At 47.3% G+C, this 20717-nt stretch overlaps 1 protein-coding gene across 1 annotated transcript; it reads left to right on the forward strand.

Moving 5' to 3' along the window:
- The first annotated feature begins 8904 nt into the window (after window positions 1–8904).
- LOC135899938 (gastric triacylglycerol lipase-like) lies at window positions 8905–18678 on the forward strand. The gene is made up of 4 exons (XM_065429316.2): window positions 8905–8998; window positions 11889–11960; window positions 16605–16673; window positions 18299–18678. The coding sequence occupies exons 1-4, from the start codon at window positions 8909–8911 to the stop codon at window positions 18548–18550; spliced, it is 483 nt and encodes a 160-aa protein (XP_065285388.2). The 5' UTR covers window positions 8905–8908; the 3' UTR covers window positions 18551–18678.
- Window positions 18679–20717: the final 2039 nt, after the last annotated feature.

The raw sequence follows: 20717 nt of genomic DNA on the forward strand, positions 1-20717 counted from the left end.
CTAGGTACCTTCGGCCATGGCAAACACGATGGATCATTTTAAGGACGCGCGGTTGTAACCATCATTTAAAATAAGCAAACGTAGGCTGCCTGGAAACTGTCAAAATAAACAAGCTTGCAAACTTTGCCACCTTTATATATTAAGACCCGTTATGTCTAGAATCCCCAGAAAACTTAAACAATTCCAGCATTATTGCGATGAGATAAATTTGCAGCCATTTTATTTCCTAAAAATTTGCGTCACTAGCCGCTAACCGTCGGTAGCATTTACGTTTGCGGTAACCATCACCGGTACACTCTGTATTGAAGAACGGACCCAGCGCACTAATGCCTTTGTGAGTAAAGCATCCGATACTGTTTAAATACGTCTACCGCTACAAACAAGAAGCGAACGGTGCGATGCTACCGAACGAGAAAGATTTGCGGCATAATACATAGCCGAGTTGTGATGTGTAGCATTGCTCCAAAGGATAAGCACATGGTGCACCGTCGTACAAGTGCTCCTTAGCAATCAATGGTCACGTGAAATGGATAAGAGCGAGACATACTTCAAGACACCTCAAGACGGCTTGTAAAATTTGTTAACCGTTTTTCGTTGTAGGTCGACCTCCTTATGGGCTATGGTCCAGTGGCAAACTTATCGGGAATCCAATTCCCTTTTCCCGAGATCATCGCATTCTCTGATCCAATCTTCGTAAGTAGCAGTTATGTCTGGCCGTTTGGATATTCTACATTGGCTGACTAATCTGGCCATTTCCTTTAGCAACCGCATAGTAGGAAAATATGCGCACGAAATTCTCTGCCAACCAACCAGAAGAGCAGTTGAACAGTTCATGCATCGGAAGTTGATTATTGTGTAAGCAGCGCCTAAGTAGCCAAAGAACAGAGTTCAATACGCATCTAACCTGAGGACATGCTTCGTAAGCTTCAACATCAACAACAGATGACAAGAGCCTAACTGTGCCAGCAACTGCAATGTAAAAGTGTGGAAAACTATTTCAATATTCCGCGCGCTTTGCAACCATCTTTCTTGTTTTCCTTATGTCTATAATAACGATGTTCTTTCTCTTACGTCTAGCGCTTTAAAAAAATTACCGTATGGAGACACATGTGGTTTTCGCAGAGAGACTACGTGTCTAAGCAAACATAAGCAGAAACAAGAAATTTCAGCGATAATTTTGCCAATTACCCAAATGTGCGCATAACTTTCTAATTTCAGGTTTCGTAGCACGTGTCGCAATTACAGATTAAAGCAGAGCAGTTGTGAAGTCATTCCTGCAGAAGCCTAGCGTGACTTTCAAGATATGCGATCTCAGAATGCGCTAGAAATACATTAATCTCCCAGGCAACATTTTCCCAAAAGTGTCCCTTTAAAATTTCGAGATAGTCTGAAGCACAATGCCGTCGCATTTTGTTAGTAAATTTTGAGGTAGGATACTTAGAAAGTGGTACTTGTCTTAGCACTTCTAAGGGTTTCCCCACTACTGCTCTCCTTCAATTTCTCAATGGCGACATGCATCCTAAGCGGCGTAATTAAAGTGGAAATTACCTCATTGAAGTATTAAGGAAAATTATGGTTGCCATTTATCTTGCTGCTATTGTCCACGTAGCCACGTTGCCTACCTGCGGGAAACGCAAGGGTCTAGACATTCGCTTTTTTAAGCGTTCTGCAAAAGAAAGAAAACGTGCTTAGAGAAGTCTTTAGAAAGCCAGAAAAGTTCAGTCGCCATTTACCGGCAAATATGGGAGAAATACTTTAGACATTACGTCACATCTCTTTAAGGTCCTGGATCCATGACTTGACCCACGCTCACCACATTCCATAGTGTTGTGCAGGAGCTCGCTCGACACATGTCTAGGAGCAAGTGCAACTGACGGTGGTCTGGTGAAGAGCACCGTGAAATGCACCATATATATATCTATATATATATATATATATATATATATATAAAACTAGTTTTGTGCGAAAGCGATATCAAGGAATTGCACAACTACATGATGTTAGCTTCGTAGTTCTTGTGGGCCGTAATATGTAGTAAAGACTCGTTTAAGTCAGTCAGTCAACAAACTCTGTTCACCTCCTAAGGAACTACTAAGTCGTAATCGGATCCCGGCCACGGCGGCCGCATTTCGATGGGGGCGAAATGCGAAAACACCCGTGTGCTTAGATTTAGGTGCACGTTAAAGAACCCCAGGTGGTCAAAATTTCCGGAGTCCTCCACTACGGCGTGCCTCATAATCAGAAAGTGGTTTTGGCACGTAAAACCCCAAATATTATTATTATTATTATTACTAAGTCGTAGTTGCTGTGTCGCGCAAGTAAATGCAAACATTAACCAACCTTATTGCAAGACCGCAAACACTCACTGTCATAATGATGGCGTAATGAAGAGCGCCTGCGGCAGGTACCGAGTGCTCCGTGCTGCTTCTCGGGACTTTAATGCGAAAAGTCCGAACTGGGGCTACCAGAAGGCAGAACGAAAAGGACAAAAGATAAGTGATGCGGCGGAAAGGATAAGATGTGAGCTACTCACAGACGAAAACCAACCTACGCGACTAGGGAATAGCGTATGCCCAGATACCTGCCCAGATCTAACCTTTGTGAAAGGAGCAAGCCAGGTCGAATGGGAGAACACGCTAGAAAACCTAGGCAGCGATCACTACATCATAAAAACGTCAATAGAGGCAGGAACAATCAAGAGAAAGATAGGATTGGCCCATTTAACAAATTGGGACGCGTTCAGACAAGGAAGTCAACAACTAAAGGGAGAGATCACATCCATCAAGGAATGGTGTCGGCAGCTCAAACAAATACAGGAAAGATATACGCATGAAATAGATAGGACCGAGCAAGTACCGGAGGTGGACAAACGTCTGCTTGGGCTATGGGAAGCGAGACGTGGGCTCACTAAAATATGGAAAAGACAAAAGCTTAACAAGAAACTCAAAAAGAAAATAGCAGAAATCACAGCAAAAGCAGAGGAATATGCAACGCAACTGGCCAGGCATAGCTGGCAACAGTTTAGCCGTTCGCTACAAGGTACGCTCAACACGGCCAAAACGTGGCGCATTCTGAAAGCATTTATGGATGGATGGATGAAAAACTTTATTAGATGGATGAAAAACTTTATTATGAAAGCATTTATGGACCCAGGGAAAACAAAGGCAGAGAGCAACAAGGCAATCCAGAGGCTGATTCACCAGTACGATGGTACCGAAGAGCAGCTAATGGAGGCCTTGAAAAACAAATGCTACGGACAGGAAAGACCCGAAGAATATAAAGCGGAATACCAGGGGGAAGAAAACGCAAATATGGACAGGCCAATCACACGAGAAGAAGTGAACGCAGCTCTGGGGTCCCTAACCAAAAACACAGCACCGGGAGCAGACAAAATTAACAACTCCCTCATTCGCAACCTAAGCGATGAGGCGATAGATCAATTAACAATCTACTTAAACAAATTGTGGAACGAGGGAACGATCCCGGAGGAATGGAAACACGCCGAGGTCGTAATGATCCCGAAGCCAGGAAAGAAACTACAGATAGAAAACCTAAGACCAATCTCCCTCACCTCGTGCTTGGGAAAGTTATACGAAAGAATAATCACAAAGAGAATACAGCAACTCATGGAAGGGAAGGAACTGTATCCGCACAGTATGTTTGGCTTCCGAGCAAAGCTATCAACACAGGATGTCCTCCTACAGATTAAGGAAGAGGTCCTAAGGAAAGCACCCAAGACAGGAGAAAACATCATAATGGCACTAGACATCAAGGGAGCCTTCGATAATGTCAGCCACACGGCAATAATGGAAGGGCTTCAAAACATAAATTCTGGGAAGAGGACTCATGACTACGTGAGAGCCTTCCTAGCAAAAAGAACGGCCACAATAGGACTAGGGGATATAAGAAGCGAAACCTTTGTCACCCCAAGCAAAGGTACGCCGCAGGGCTCAGTCATTTCACCCATACTGTTTAACATTGCGATGCTTGGCCTGGCCAGGGAACTAGGTGAAATCGAGGGCATACGACATGCAATGTGTGCGGACGATATCACAATATGGGCCAACCAAGGAACGCTAGGACAAAAGCAAGAGAAACTGCAAGAGGCAGCAAACCGCGTAGAAAACTATGTTAAGGCAAGAGGCCTGGCTTGCTCCACAGAGAAATCGGAAATACTCAGAATTGGAAAGAACCCCACCAAGGCCGAAATAGAAATAAACTTAGAGGGCCAGCGTATAGCGGAAAAGAACATGATAAGAATTCTAGGAATGTGGCTGCAAAGCAGCGGAAACTGCAGTCACACCATTAGCTTACTCCAAAAATCGACAGATCAAGTAAGCAGGATGATTACGACAGTTTCAAATAGAAGACATGGCATGAAAGAGGCAGACACGATCAAGTTGGTTAAAAGTTTAGTGGTCAGCAGATTCACATACTCGCTACCTTACCACCTTACCACTTGATGAACAAGCTAGAAAGAGAACAAGCAGAAACCATACTAAGGAAGGCGTACAAAACGGGACTACACCTACCAAGGAATACTTCAAACGACAAGCTACTGCAGCTAGGAATACACAACACGTTCAGCGAGCTGGCAGAAGCGCAACTAAGCACACAAATAGCGAGACTTTGGCAGTCGGCTACAGGAAGAATGCTTCTAAAGAGACTAGGATACGATACGAAAGGGGCAATAGATCGAGAGGCAGACATCCCAGACAACGTCAGACAAACCCTTAGAATAAGTCCAATTCCACGCAACATGGATGCGAACCTACACGCAGCCAGAAGGCAGGCAAGGGCAGATTACGTGGAAGGCCACCTGGCAACACAGGAAAAGACGGTGTACACGGATGCAGGGCTATACCCGTGGGACAAGCACACTAGAACACACAGAGTAGCTACGGCTGTAGTAGACTACATGGGAGAGAGAATCAGCTGCGCAACCATAAGGAATTGCACGGTAGCGGAGGGGGAAGATCGAGGTCGCCATAGCGCTTGCAGCGACCGAAGGTTACCGAAGTAACAGATCACTAACCATATTAACAGACTCCAAAGCTGCATGCAGACATTACGTGCAGGGGAGAGTCTCTAAAGAGGCCCTGCGAATCGTCCTCGGAGCAGGAACCCTCGGAAATGAAGTCAAACACAAACTTTTCTGGATACCGGCCCATACCGGGATAGAAGGGAACGTGAGAGCAGACAGTCTAGTTCGCGAGATCACGTACCGAGCTGGACAGATAGAGCCTCTCGAGAACCCTACAACGGTGGAGCCGACGTGTGCGGAAATATTAAACTATTATAGAGGGCAGAGAATCAAATATCCTCCGCCACACACACTATTTACACTACAGGAAGCAGCCGACTGGAGGAGGCTACAAACCGGAACTTTCTATAATCTACACATACTAAGTAAAATGTACCCGACACAATACAGAAACTCCTGCCCATGGTGCGGAGAAATACCAACTCTTTACCACATAACATGGGAATGTAAGCATAACTACACATTCATAAACATAAAAGCCCGAGTGCGGAGCAATGGGAGGGCCTGCTCACCAGCAGCGAGCTCACCGCCCAAAGGGCAATGGTGCACTGGCCACTTCGCACGCGTGCGAAGTGGCCAGGCTCAGTGGAGCCCTGGAATAGGGGCACACCCGTGCTGAAGAGCCAGGCAGCAAGCGCAAGATGGCTCACCGCTAAACCCCTTGATAGAATCAATAAAGTTTTTCTCTCTCTCTCTCTCGCTTCAACGCGTCTCCGAAACTTGAAATTACGTGAGCTCCTACACTAGGCGTGCTGTAACACCGTAGACATGATGCCACCAGCCATATCACCACGTCCAAGCTCTGCACCCGCCGCATATTACCTCCGAGACACGCGCAAAAGCGTATGTGCTTAGCCCCGTGGACAGCCATGCGCAGCCACGGTCAGGCTAGAGGAAGAGATGCGCTCTCACTTTGCCCCCCTATGTTACTTTGGTGGGCGCGTTCATTATGTCTAATACATCAGTGGCATAAAGTAAAATGAAAGCTTTATTTTAGTTTTTTACCTAAGATACTGGATTTGATGAGAAAAAAAGCTATTAACAGTTTCGGAGGCCTCACCAATCTACAAAAACAGCGGCGACGCAGTGTCGCTTCTCGAAGGAAAACAATAGGCAGTGACCAAATTAAAGCTCTTGATGACACCACAGCAGCATAAAAAGATACGTTCAACTTAACCGAGGCACAGAATACCACGCACCGCAATGATGGCACCTCATACCAGAGAAGCCATTGCTGAGGGTGCTGGGCATGTGGTTGCAGTCCAACCAGCGCGCTACACACACCCTTACACTCCTCAAAACCAGTGTAAAGGCGATATCACGCATGATCTCCCGCGTAACATCCAAGAACAGAGGAATGAAGGAAAGGGACACGTCAGTAGTCTGGTGGTGAGCAGAATGACATACAGCCTGCCTTACTACCACCTCACACAGTCCGAGACGAAGCAGGCCGACACACTTTTGAGGATGGCATTCAAGACCGCTCTCCGCCTGCCGATGAGTACATCGACTGAAAAATTATTGGCGCTAGGGTTGCACAACACCCTCAGCGAACTGACAGAAGCCCATTACGTCTCGCAACAACAGAGACTAGCGCGGACTCACACGGGCCGGCAGGTCCTACAAACCTTGGGGTTCCCAGCAATAACAACACGAACCCAAGAAACCTGCTTAATACCTCGTCACGTCCAGGACAGGTTTCACGTTGCCCCGATACCACGCAACATGGACCCTAACCTACACTCCGGCAGGAGGAGAGCAAGGGCCCAGTACATGGAGAAAGCGTTCAGGTTCAATACCACGGCCCGTTTTACGGACGCCGCCATGTATGGGACGAACAACAAGGGCGCAGTGGCAGTGGCATGCGACCACCGAGGCAACGTTACCTCCGCTGCATCGACCCGCCCCTGCACGATCACGGAAGCCGAAGAGATGGCCATCGCGTTAGCCATCCGCGAGGGCCTACGCGCAAACCAACCACTGACGATCCTTACGGATTCCCAGCAGGCCTGCCGCAACTTCCTACAGGGAAGAATTGGAAGACCTGCAGCACAAATCCTAGCACGAATACTTAAGGAGGACCCTGAGGACTTCACCACCCAAACCATCATCTGGATACCGGGCCACACTGGCATCACGGGCAACCTGCAGGCCGACAGAGCAGCTCGAGGATTCGTACATAACCGAGCACTCATCACGCCGGCTGCAGAAGACCCGGACCCTGTCGACCTCGAGTATTCAGCCATCGTTAACTACCACAGAGGGCGTCGCTTGCGATATCCACCACCCCATCGAAATCTAAAGACAGAAGATGCCGCTGCCTGGCGTAGGCTCCAGACAGGCACTTACACGAACTACACATATTACATCGGATACACCCCACAGCCTACACAGACGAATGCCCATGGTGTGGGGCCACGCCAACCCTATACCACATTACGTGGGAGTGCACACTACAAAACATAGAACACCTAGACACGAACACCACGAGGGAGCAATGGGAGGCACTGCTGTCCAGCTCGGCCCTCGACGACCAGCTCAAGCTGATAAAGAGAGCGGAGAAGATGGCAAGAGCCAGCGGAGCCCTGGACTAAGGGCCCCGACCATTAGCGGTTTTCTGATTATTCTTTTTATAAAGTTTATCTATCTATCTATATAGAGCACACAACATTAAGCAATATGGAAATCTAGTCAAGCTGACAAAACTCTCGCGGAGCACGGAAAAGGGCAAATTATGCAAGCGTTCGTACAATTCTGTATTCAAACACTTGAGAAAGGTGTATTTCAACATCTGGCGACAATTATATATACGGTCTGCACCTTGGTAAGACAAATCAAAGAAATATTTCAGGGACGTCAGAAAAACTGGAGTGCTTCCACAGCTTTTTCTCCTGCCAAACACACATTTAAGCGGAATAACATGATGGTGATTAGTATCGAAATACCTCACATCGCACAGGATATTTTATATGCCCGATACAGCCTTCGTGTGCTTGATCGATTAGTACCCCTTTCGGAATATGTGAACTTAAGGTAAGCTACAAAATTCATTGATGTTCCTGCCAAGTGTCTCCGAAAAGCGTGCGCCAAAGAGTATGGTGTGATGCTAACAGTAACCCCCAACGCAATTTTAGCCAACATTCTGGACAGGTATCTCGAAAGTGCTGTTGGTATTGCTATTTCTGCTAGGCAGAGGCGAATTCGATAATCCTCGTCTTCAATTTCTCAAATGGCACCAACTGGCACCAAATGGCACCAAATGGCACCAAGCACCAACGATTCCTTCTTGTTTTGGAACGCATACGTAGCATACCATGCCGTAATCGCCTGAGTTCATTTAACGTTTTAAGAAGACGCACAGTCATCGCATTCCACCAGTGCTAACATATAGGGCAGAAACCTGGAGATTAACTGAGAAGCTTGAAAAGCAAAGGGCAGTCAGCTATTGAAGTAAAGGTTTTACGCTTATTGATAGGAGAGATAAAGACAGCGGTGTGGATAAGAGTGGAAATGGGGTTAGCGATATTGAGGCAAAAAAATGGAGTGGGGCATGCCATGAATGCGTAAGGCCAATAACGATTGGTCTATTGCGATTTCAGGATGGGTGCCAAGAGAAGGGAAGTGCAGTCAAGCAAGGCAGATAATTAGATGGTGTGATGAAGTTAGGAAATGTGCAGGCATACGACTGGGTCAGCTGACGCAACACATGGGTAATTGGGGATCGCTGGGAGAAGTCTTCGTCCAGCAGTGGACATAAATGAACGATGTTGATGATGATGAACAATGTCTCCTTTGATGCAGATGCTCCTCGATCCAATAGGCGACAGCGGATATTTCTTCCTTCCCGATGCACCCCGAGATGCGATGCAGGCAATCTGCGACAACTACAAGGGAGAGCTGTGCTCCACTTCCCTAGTCGTCACAATGGTCAGCAGCCCGGAGGAGGTGAACAAGGTAAGACTCAGCGACGTCCTAAAATTGAAAGGTGCTTTAGCAACGTTGACACGCATGTGAGTACTCCGTTAAAAAGGTCAGTGCTGTAAAATTAACGCGCCGATGCTTTCTCACTTTCACTAAACAGTGTGTCATTGGACACAACCAAAGTTATAATAGTAAGCTACCATTTCACATAGTAAATTGCATAGCTTATCGTTAAGTACTGTCATATGCAATATTTGTACGCTCACAATGTTCTCCTTTCTTGGGTAGTAATTTTCGTCGCGTCCACGCTACTTTGTACGAGATATTTTGGCAGTGCCCTGCCTTTACTGCATATGCTACTCACTTAAGGAGTATCTCTAAAAGGGGCCTCTAGGGGTTAAATAGCTTAAGATGATGATCACGACGATGATGATGATCATGACGATGATCATGTCGTCGCAGTCGCCGTGATGTTCTGTGTAAAGTCCAAGGGCGATTACAGCATCGCCGCGCGCTCTATTCGGTATGTTGTAAGAGTTGGGGTCGGACATGTAAAGAGGTGCAGCTGGTCCATGCCATCGTCCGGCTCATCTGAGCTAAGGACGTTGTTGAAGGGAGGAACGTGGTCTCATCGAAAACGAGGAGTACTGGGTTTATTTACAATATCTACATGAAGAGTGGAGAACGGTACATCTCATCAGTCTAGCACGACCTAAGTGAAGCACACTGAGGAGCCGGAAAAGTTCGCTTAAGACCCTTCTGTTCTCCCTAGATCAATAGGCCAGGGAAATCTGCCGCCCCACCTTCCTCCACTCGGGACGTCCAAAATCGCCGAAGGTCCCGCGTTGTGAGCGAGGGTTCCCACAATTATTCAAGCACCTTTGTTCAGTGAACACACAGAAAAGAGGGGAGCTTCGTAGACATAGATTATCACGCTTGACTCACGCTAGCGCGTCTTGGTGCCTGGGATGACACAGCAGTTTGCTGGAGCGTCTGTCAAACGACCGCGTCGGTTACCGGAGTCCGTTAGGGAACGCCGAACACCCTCTTCCAGGAGTTTTTTGCTCCTATTGACCCGTGACGCGACCGTGAACCAACGAACAACACTCGATCCGCCTAGCGTGTCGTGCCCCGCTAACGCCGCAAGTCTGTCCGAGGGGTATGCACTGTTAGCATCACGACGCGATTCGTCGCAGTGTTGCAGGAGGCGCTAGAAGGTCGCTATCCCCACCGGCCGATCGTAGCATTGTGCGAGCGAAAGCACGTGAGGGGAGGGGATGATCGCGGCTCAATCTGGCGTACGCTAGGGAGGAAAGCGGAGAGCAAACGCGCCGTCTTCCGTCGCGCGAATTGCCGTGGGGGACGGGAGGGAGTGGGACGGCGTTGGGCTTCGGCAGCAACAGTGTATTTTGCGACCGGGCGCAAGGGGAACTGACGATCGCGGCTCAATCTTGCTCGCGAAACGGAGTAGAGCGGGGAAGCAACGCGTGAGGAGGGCTTCTACTCTGCCAGCAGCTGCGTACTTCGCGCGGCGGTGCGCTGTCGCGCAGGCCGTATTTTCAAAGCGGTCTGCAGGCGGCTCATACCTAGCTTTGTACGTGCTGTTCTCGACATTCAGTTTGCGTTGAAGCGATAAACAGCACGAAGGTCACTTCGCTCGCTGGTGCTGCCGCGCTTGCTCACGACAGCGTTTTCACAGCGAGTGTCTGCCGCTGTCGAGTGCGATGTGTTCAAGTTTGCCTGTGAGCGCTGACACAATGCTTGTTAATTAAGTTAGTAAGCGAATATTTCCAACTTTATACGGCCGATAATGCTACTATCCTTACTTCGTACAGCTCTCTGCTAATTTGCTTTCGCAATCGATGCTTCGCCTTTCGAAACTTTGTTTTTAATGCACTTACATTCTTCGAATACTTGGCGCACTTTCCACTGTGTTTGTACGTTTGTTTCTCATGTCTCTAACCTCTTTCCCGTGAACTCTGCCTCAGCATCAGGCTGCTGAGCTGACGGAAGGGTGTTCGAAACCAACTGATGGACCAGCCTCGCTCACTAATTATATGACACACACATATATATATATATATATATATATATATGTGTGTATATATATATATATATATATATATATATATATATATATATATATATATATATATATATATATATATATATATATATATATATATATATATATATCTTCAATGAACCTCTTTGGCACCAACTTGGGTGACAGGGTATGTGTCACTGATATCTACCGCTCTTCAATAAACCTCTCTGACTCTCCCTTGGATAGGTGGGCGGCATCGAAGACGTGTACTCGCACACACACAATGCACGGGAATCAAGGTAGAAACGCTAGATGGAGCAGTTTGTCTAAAGGGAAGCGTGGGACAGGAGTCTGGCTGTATACGCGCCTTATACACGACGTGTTTTGATCGCAGTACGGTGCATGGCTACATTCCGTCAATGTTATTCTCATCAACGTCGAAATTGATCGGGTTCTGCCGGAATTTTTTCCGCTTCTTTTTTACGGCCATAGTTTCGGCAGCCGCTTTTATATTTGCTTTTAAGTTGCCCTGTATACCAACATGGCAACTTAAAGCTTCTTAACTTCTTTGTAAGCATTGTGTATATGTTAACAAAGAAGAAAAAAAATCCAGACGAAACCGACCGTTGAGCGTAGTTAGGCCTTGTTGTGTTTGCATAGTGTTTCTGTCACAGTAAGTGGTCTCATTAAATTTTCCGCTAGATAGCTTCATAACTGTACTTGACGATTTTTCAACTCTCGGCTTCACGACTGATTTTCTTTTCCGCACGGCATTGCCATGATAAACCCATGAAACTTTTGGCGTGAATAGAACACATGAATAAAACATCGTGAATGCTTTGCCGCTTCCAATAAGTTTTGTTTTATTCGTTTCAGACGCGAATGTCAGTCATCCTGGCTCACTACCCTATCGGAACGTCTTATCAGAACCTCCGCCACTTTGCACAGGTGAGTAAAAGACAGCAGAGTCCCGAGTTTTACTAAAGGAGGGTGCGAACATTAGAAATGTCGAATGCTAATCGAAGTCCCTGCTATTCGATTTGTATTCGACTGCACAACTCGCTTTTAGAATTGGTCGAATATTCACTTCCTTCGAATATGTATGGAATATGAACTCTTACGGAGAGCTAACAGGAGACAGACAGTGCTGGAAGTGAGGAAATTCTAGATGATTCTGCGGCAGAGAAGCTGCGGTTGCTGCGCAGGGGCACCCATTCCTGAGTGAGCGCACAAAGGATATTCTCAATAACTTTCAGTCATTTGTTATGAACGTCTCACTTACCGGCACCCCATATCTCAGTTTATTGTCTCAATTTAGGCAAATCAATTATTGGCCAATTGTGCCGTGGCCTCTACACCCCCAACTTCTGATTAAAAATGTAAAACACATCTGCACTATGTGCTATGGTCTCGCACTTCTCTCATTTAACGAAGTCAACACTCAACGCGCATCTTGTGCAGTGCCTGTTCCTTTCCTTCGTTACAATCATTGTAACGGCGCACCAGCTAACTTGAGTCATTTGTTGCTTATTGGACTGTTCGCAAATGTACATCCGGCCCACGTAACCACCTGACTTGTTTTATCATGAGAACTTGACGGAAACTTCATATTTCCTTGTGTTTAGAAGAAACATACTTGATAACTTATTCGATATTCAAAGATCGGTTTTCCCGGATATTCTTATTCGATCCGAGATATAAATTTCACTTTTCTATCACGTCTACTAAAATGCATTCTAGACTTTTCCTTGAGCAGCGTCCCTGGCCTACATACGAGGCAATTTCCCTGAAATGGAAGGAGAAAGTGATCACACTTCTTGTCACTGATTTAAGATATCAGGCACAAATAAACCCACAAGAAGGAAGCGGAAGAAGAAGTGTATCTGTTTGGTCGTTGTCTTTATGTGGTGCTCTGATTTTTTCTGGTACTTTGCACATTTACGGTTACCATTGACGACGATTGACTAAACAAGACGTCGGGTGAAGATCCAGCGAGGCAGGCGCCTTACAAGTACCCAATTTCTTTTTGGATGGACCTGGCTATTACCCTTCCACTACGGTGGTCGGAAGCCGAGAACATCGTCACGAGCCTTAGGCTCGTAAAAGTGTAGCGAGCCATATGAATGATGCTACAGGCCGTAATGAAAAGCCTGGGGCCTTGCAAGCGTCACAAAGCTTCATAAAGCCGGCACGTTTGGTTCTCCACAACTCGGAATCAAATTCGGCGAATTCAGGAATAATGGCTGACGGTGAAGCCGAGAGCAAGAAACCTCGCCTAGAAGACAGCAAGTATGATGGTACAACATCGAATTATGAGCTAAGTGATGAAGAAGAGATGGGCGAAGATGCACCATTTACTTTGGTCATGTATAAGAAAAAGCGAGCCGAAGGCATTCCAGTTGACTTTCGCCCAACAAGTGAAAGTACTACTTTTTGGCAAGTAAATCCGAGCCAAGTGCCTGCCGAAATAGCTTCCGCTGGCAAATTGCAATGCATGCTCACTGACCTGGAGAGGCAAAGCAGAACGGTGGGTCTAAAAATTAATCTGCAGAAATCTAAAGTAATGTTTAACAGTCTCGGAAGAGAACAGCAGTTTACGTTAGGTAGCGAGGCACTGAAAGTGGTAAGGGAATACATCTACTAAGGGCAGCTAGCGACCGCGGATCCGGATTATGAGACTGAAATTATCGGAAGAATAGGAATGGGCTGGGGTGCATTTGGCAGGCATTCTCAGATCATGAACAGCAGGTTGCCATTATCCCTCAAGAGAAAAGTGTACAACAGCTGTGTCTTACCAGTACTCACCTACGGGGCAGAAACCTGGAGGCTTACGAAAAGGGTTCTACTTAAATTGACGATGCAACGAGCTATGGAAAGAAGAATGATTGGTGTAACATTAAGCGATAAGAAAAGAGCAGATTGGGTTAGGGAACACACGCGAGGTAATGACATCTTAGTTGAAATCAAGAAAAAGAAATGGGCAGTGACAATCGGGACTCTCCTTCCTCCTACACCGAAATTACTAAGCACTTTTATTTGGCTCGGAGGATCTACCCCCTCCCACATTGCAAACTCAACAGACCTCAAGCTTTGACACTCAGGCTTCTACAGACGGGGGCTTACCCAAACCCCCTACTTCTTCACAAGGTGTACCCCGAAATTCAGACAACAAATGCATGTGCACTATGCAATGATTTAGCGAATTTACCTCACATGCTCTGGCGATGTCCCACGTTACACAGCGATAAAAACAACACTTCTTCACGTTGGGATGCGGTCCTACACAGCCCCAACCTTGAAGAGCAGTTATGGGCTGTCCAACGGGCCCGCGACGCGGTGGAGAGACTCGGCCTCTCTGTCCCGACGTGGGAGCGGCCCGCTGCGCGCTAGTGCGCGTCCTAAAGGACATTAATAAAGTTTTTCATCCATCCATCCATCCGTGGGCAGGACATGTAATGAGGAGGGAAGATAACCGATGGTCATTAAGGGTTACGGACTGGATTCCAAGAGAAGGAAAGCGTAGCAGGGGGCGACAGAAAGTTAGGTGGGTGGATGAGATTAAGAAGTTTGCAGGGACAACATGGCCACAATTAGCACATGACCGGAGTAGTTGGAGATGTATGAAAGGCGTTTGCCCTGCAGTGGGCGTAGCCCGGTTGATAATGATGATGATGATGATGATGATGATGATGATGATGATGATGATGATTCTGGTGATGATGATGATGAACGGGGCTGAGTGCAGCGACTTGCTTGTTCGCGAAAGCGACGGAGCCGAATGGTTGCGTCAAAGTTGGTCGTCAGTGCTGCTGCCTGTCGTCAGCTTCTCCAAAGCACTGGTAAAGCCTATTTATGGTAAAGCCTATGGTAAAGTCCACTATTCCCTCCAGGTGAGTCGGCCTCCTGGCCCTGAGGCTCTCGCAGCGGCGATAGGTATCTGTGCCGAAGACGAGCAATCACATGTGCAGTCAGCGAGTGCAGCTAGCCAATCGAGATTCACCTCGTCGGAACCCACCCGTACCACGCGTGCGGACTGTGGGAGGCGTTGCAAGAACAACTCGCGCAAAACTGGAAGCTGGCTCTCGTTAGCGGAGTGCTCACCCAGTAACTGGTGGAACCGATGCAGCAGTTGTGGCGGTCGTTGGTCGCCGAGTTCATCGGCGGTGAGCTGTTGGAGTCTACTTCGTTGCGATGGCTCGACGCGCTGCACGACCCTGCGTTTCAGGTCGTCGTATGCGGTGGCCGAAGGCATGCCTGCCAGCAAGTCTTCTATGGCATTGGTGGTTTTGGAAGCTTGTAGCGCGGCGACGACGTCCAGGTAGTTCGTTGGGTGAACTGATGCGCCGGGGTTGAAAACGGGCCTGTACTTGCATAAACCAAACTCGTTAATTCTTGGGCCAAATGTTGGGAAGCTGAAGCTCTGCGGCGGTGACAAGAGACGTAATAATCGTGGCGTCGTCTCTGTCAACAGGAGTACGAACAGCGCCATCGATGGCTATAGTGTACGAAAATAACGTAAATGTCCTAGGTCACCACTTGTTGTGAGTTCGGCTTATTGGGGGCAAGGATTCCCCATTTTGACAGGTCGAGAAGGGAGAGTCCACTGGCTTTATTCAAAAGTAAATGCAGGTTTGCTGGGTGGCAGTGGAGGAGCCCCACTCGGGCAGTCGCTTCGCTTCCAAGAGCAGGCGGCAGCGACCCCCACGGGGAGACAAGCTGGATTTCAGGAGCAAGGGGCAATGACCCTCACGATAATGGCAACGAAGCGACGGACGGTCGCTGCATTGTCAAAGTGGCAAATGTTCGCCAAAAAATGCTTCGTATTTAAAACAGTGGCACAATAACAACGTTTACCATCGTCGCGACAACGTGTGAATGGTTATTTCTCTCCCTGTGATTTAAGATACGCCAAGGATGCACTTTAAGACGTGTAATAACACACCGACCACCTTGATCTATGCAACCTTGGCCCCATGTTAATAGCAACAAGTGCGCTACAGCTGTTTTACATTTAACGAACTTTAAGTTTTCTTTCAAAGTAAAGACACATTTACTTTATGCTGTGTCCCTCTTTCCTTGACTCAGACTGCCAGAGTCCTCGTAGCTTGTTAGGGGCGCTGAAATCAGCATTGACACCAAACCGGCTTGCAACGTTCTTTAGTTCATGAGAAAAACGACTGACGTAAGGCACGTTTGCGAACGCTTTCGCTCTGTGCCTTCTCTCCTCCTTCTTGAAGAGGAGAAGACTGATTAATGCTTAACCCACACAGCTTTCAATTCTTCTGTTTAGAGCTGTTAGTACGCACAGAAAAGGACTGAGACAGAGACCGTACGTTCATCTGGCAGAAATCAAAAGGAACGTACAAGAAAATGTCCTGAAATTTTAGACCATTTGTTTCAAAGCAGTATAGTTGCTATTGAGAGAGAACCAAATCCAGAAGTAGAAACAAAGGAACGGCAAGAGGGTTAACCAGAACATGTCGGTCTGCCACCCTGAAACAACAAATCACTCAAGGGAGCCATTCGAGTGCTCTGAATTATTTTATTTTTATCTTTCAGACCTTCCAAATGTTCCAACGCTTTTCGTTTCAGGTGCACAGATCCAAAAGATTCGCCATGTATGACTATGGAATGATACAAAATTTGCAAGAGTATGGACAGGTGACGTAACATTTCTTTTTTTTTCGCTATTTCTTCAATGCTGCTTGCATACCGTTCGATGTGTAGACGTAAACAAACCTTCATTCTCCTATGAAGGATGACCATTCGACAGGACCAGTCGCTTTGCTGCGCAAAGCAGCAATGATATAGCGAATAAAATTTGAGAGAGAAGTATTCTACTTGACCTCCTTGACGTAACAGTAGTTAGCTGCAGCAGAACCGAGTTACGGGAAAATAATATGCAAAATAATAAAAAAGAAATGTAAGGTCTACGGCAGCCATTGCCAAGTCATGGCCGGCAGCTTACCGTCGTCCTTAGAGAGAAAAATCTCAACTCGTGGCATGCTACCGGTACTAAAATATGCAGAAGAAACTTCAAGGTCAGCAAAGAAGCTACTGAATAGGTTGAGGAGTGCGAAACGATCGGCGGAACAAAAGATGTTAGGCGTATCTTTGGGAGACAGAACGACAGGTGTTTGTACCAGAAATCAAACGCCTGCTATCGATGTTCTAGTTAGAATTAAGAAATAGAAATGAAGTATAGCAGGCCATATGTAATCGTGCAGGGAGGATAATCGGTGGTCTCTTCGATAGTGAGGAAAGGGTGTCAAGAGAAAGAGCATTCGATGACAGCTGACAACTATGTGGTGTGATGAAGTTGGGTCCACTGGCGCGGAATGCTTGTAATTGGAGTTCGCTGGGAGAGGCCGTCGTCCTGCAGTGGAAGTGACATAGGCGGAGGATGATGATGATGTTACAATCAATTTTGTACACATGAGCCTCACGAAACTTGCAACCACGGACAGCAGCAGTGTCACACCATTCAAAAAAGTTATTTTGCTGTATTTAAAGCGATGGGGATGTTAGGGGATCCTATTCGCAGCATATGTCACTTGCTGTCCGCATTACCGCGCATCGCTGCTTTCACAACACAGTGCCATTTCAAAACGGTGCTATCAATGTTCGGGCTTACTCACACACTCGCGCATGTGCTTGCTCGTACAGGTGATCGCGTGCTCGAGCCCGGTCGTCCTCTAAACACTTGTGAGACTGGCCTCCATGCGTCAGCCGCAGTATCGTGAAAAGCTTCGGTTGAAACGCTGTGTAGAAAGGCGGATACTGAAATATTTGCACTTGTTTGCCTAGTCGCATTACTCGTGTTGGGAATCGTAAAACCTGCAACACGTGTAAGACGCAATGTCAGCTAATTATCAGTCTCTTTCACAGCCTAGCATAGCGTTTACGTTGTGTAAAGGTCGCCAGCGCTTTCTGAAGTACTTGTACAAACGCATTTACCAGAGCCAACATGTTTATTTCTCGGCTGCTGCTATCACGTCTCGCTCGCTCTCAAAAGCTAAGAAACTTCGCGTGTTTTCATTCCCGTAGAACCTTACACGATCTTCTCCAAACTTCTATGTTGCTAGGCTCGAAGTTTAAGAGCGCAACACAATGCTTGTATCATTTGTACTCCACAGAAAACGATGTGCAAAATCATCAGGCTCTTCTTTCGTGCCGTAGCTCTAAAGTATGCTATTTCTCTCCCAATTGGCTTCAATTTTAAATTGACTGCGAGTATGCCATTATACTGCGGACGACTTCACGTTATACCTTGCCACTTACCACAGATGGTGCCTCCCGACTACCCCGTGGAACAGATCACAGTTCCCGTGGCGCTGTTCTCGTCAGAGGGCGACACCGTAGCCGACCCGGACGACGTCGCAGCCCTCGCCGAAGCACTCGATCCAACGCTACTCTTCCACCACATTGTGCCTCCAAAAGACTTTCGCCACATGGACTTCGTGCTGGGCCATCGGTGCACAGATTTCCTTCACGAACAAATGCTTGGCACCATCGACGGCAAGATTCCGACAAGATAATGGAGAGTTTTCGCCGAGCGTTTGCCGTCCGCTCCGCTCAGACCAGTTTACGCTAGTAACTTTGAGAACAGCTTAGCGGGAACGCCATTTCACTCGCGCACAACGCTGATGCCGGCAGCGTAACGATGTTCGCCTCCTTCGCTTCGCTTACGAAGGCGATTGAGCGGAGCGTGAGAGTGCGGCCAGGTGCGGCTGCTTGGCTTCTCGGTCGTTTTGCAGGCGAGCAGATGAAGCGTCGCTCTCGCGTTTCGCTAAGACGCACTTATCAAATGCGAAATCTACGCAGTTCCCTGCAGTGACTCAGCGTGTGAAATCTGAGCGGAGCGAATAGCAAGCGGCACTAAAACTCTCTAATAACGGAAACGACATCGTCGTTTTCGCACAGAGCTCACATTTTGCCCAAGACTTTGTGATGCATAATGTCATGAGCTTTAAAAATGCTTAGAGGTGAAAATAAAGTCCAGCAGTTTTGCAAATATACGTCTGAGCTTTCTGTAATTTGCGGCTGCCGTAAAGTAGAAAGCTGGCTAGTTGGTTTTGTTGCATAACCTGAAATCGACTGGAAAAAGTACAATAACAAACTTGCAGCTACTTATCTTTATTTCGTTTATGGTGCCGAATTCTCCGACATAGGTGTACGAGCGAAGTGAAGATGCGCTATATAAGATACATTTCTTAAAAGCGAGAGTCAATCGATCGGAGTTAAAAGTGCCGGCGTAGTGATACCAGCTAATATACATCATAGCTTACACCTTCATATGTAACGCACAAATTTATTTGAAATCCATAATGTAATTCGCACGCTCCTGATTATGACAACTGGACAAACTATACAGTAAGGACCGCGAGTTATTATGAATAATGTAACATACGCGTCCAACTCATCTGCAAAAAGTTGTGTAGGTAACTTACCAGGGCAAAGGCTAAGCTTTAGTGGGAGTATACATAGAACGTCAGGTAAAACAATTAGTCCTTGAGAAATAGTATAAATGGTTCCAGTCGGTATGAGCCACTGTTGCACCTCGGGGCAGCGCTTAGGCAAGGAATCCTCCAGGCATAGGTATGAGTACGTCCGGGAGTAGGGGCGAAAGGGAAATGTTTATTTACATATTAGTCAGATTTTATTCAGAGCTCTCTCGGTCACACTCGAGAGGCACTTTTCAAGCAGTTCTTTTTCCATAGTTCCCTACAGAAGGGACTTCGATGACCTTGTGGCTCCCAATCAGAGGGGCTATACTATTCACAGATCTCCGCCTCTTATGTCCAACCTTCGAAGCGAGGACGAGGCACTCTGCAAATAGGGGTTCACGCTCCTTCCCCGAAAGTGACGGACACCGTGACGGACAGGGGACTGGCCTTCGCGGTCGTTAGCGCTTCCACGGAGAGGGCGGCGGTTGTTGCCGCCTCGAAGTGAGCTTTTTTTGTTTGCCCGTCACAGTCGGTGTCGGGCCTCGTTGCCTTCTAGGCAGGCGCTGATGAAGGGGCTGCCAGGTGAAGCACCCAAGGAATGCGCACTACCAATTTGGGTCGCAACACCACTAACACACCAAGCAACTAACCAACGAACCAGAAAAACATCCTGTTGGCTACGTTAGGCTGGGGAAAGGGTATATGAATATGAAAATGAAAGAGACGGAATGTTACGGTGACTTTGTGCACATTCACAGACGGTGACACGAAGTCAAAGGCGTTCACATAGGCCAGTCACCCTCGAGAAGCCCTGAACTGTCCTCAGCGCCTTGTGGGCCGGCGAGCGATGGTCGAGTAGCGCCGCGTCCTCGTAGACAGCTGCCGATCGTCATGCCATCGCATTGCATTGGAGATCGAGCGTCTGTCTTTATTACAGAAATCTGGAACGGTGGCACCGTTCCCTCTTTCGCAGGTATGGGCATCGCAGGTTACACAGTCAGTCATTCCGATTGGTGAAGGCCACAACTAACATAGATAACCACACAAGCCTGCATGCACGTGGGCTCGCAGAGGGCTCGCTGGCTCGAGCCCTCTCGGAAGTTTTCCGGAGGGGTGCAGAGCTCTCCTCCTCCTGGCAATGCCAATGCTTGCACTTTCCTCCCATGGCTCTCTGCGCCTTGATTTGTCATTGCCAGACCACTATCACCCCCATTTGAAATTTCTTTTAAGTTATTCCTAACCTTTCGCTTCTTAATAT

Source organism: Dermacentor albipictus, chromosome 10 (assembly GCF_038994185.2).
Source record: "Dermacentor albipictus isolate Rhodes 1998 colony chromosome 10, USDA_Dalb.pri_finalv2, whole genome shotgun sequence".
NCBI classification, from domain to species: Eukaryota; Metazoa; Arthropoda; class Arachnida; order Ixodida; family Ixodidae; genus Dermacentor; species Dermacentor albipictus.

Excerpts from the sequence above, each read along its gene's own strand:
- LOC135899938 (XM_065429316.2), top strand. The coding sequence starts at position 8,909 with ATGCAGGCAATCTGCGACAACTACAAGGGAGAGCTGTGCTCCACTTCC. Across the intron at positions 8,999-11,888 it reads GCCCGGAGGAGGTGAACAAG|ACGCGAATGTCAGTCATCCT; the intron begins GTAAGACTCAGC and ends TATTCGTTTCAG. Across the intron at positions 11,961-16,604 it reads ACCTCCGCCACTTTGCACAG|GTGCACAGATCCAAAAGATT; the intron begins GTGAGTAAAAGA and ends TTTTCGTTTCAG.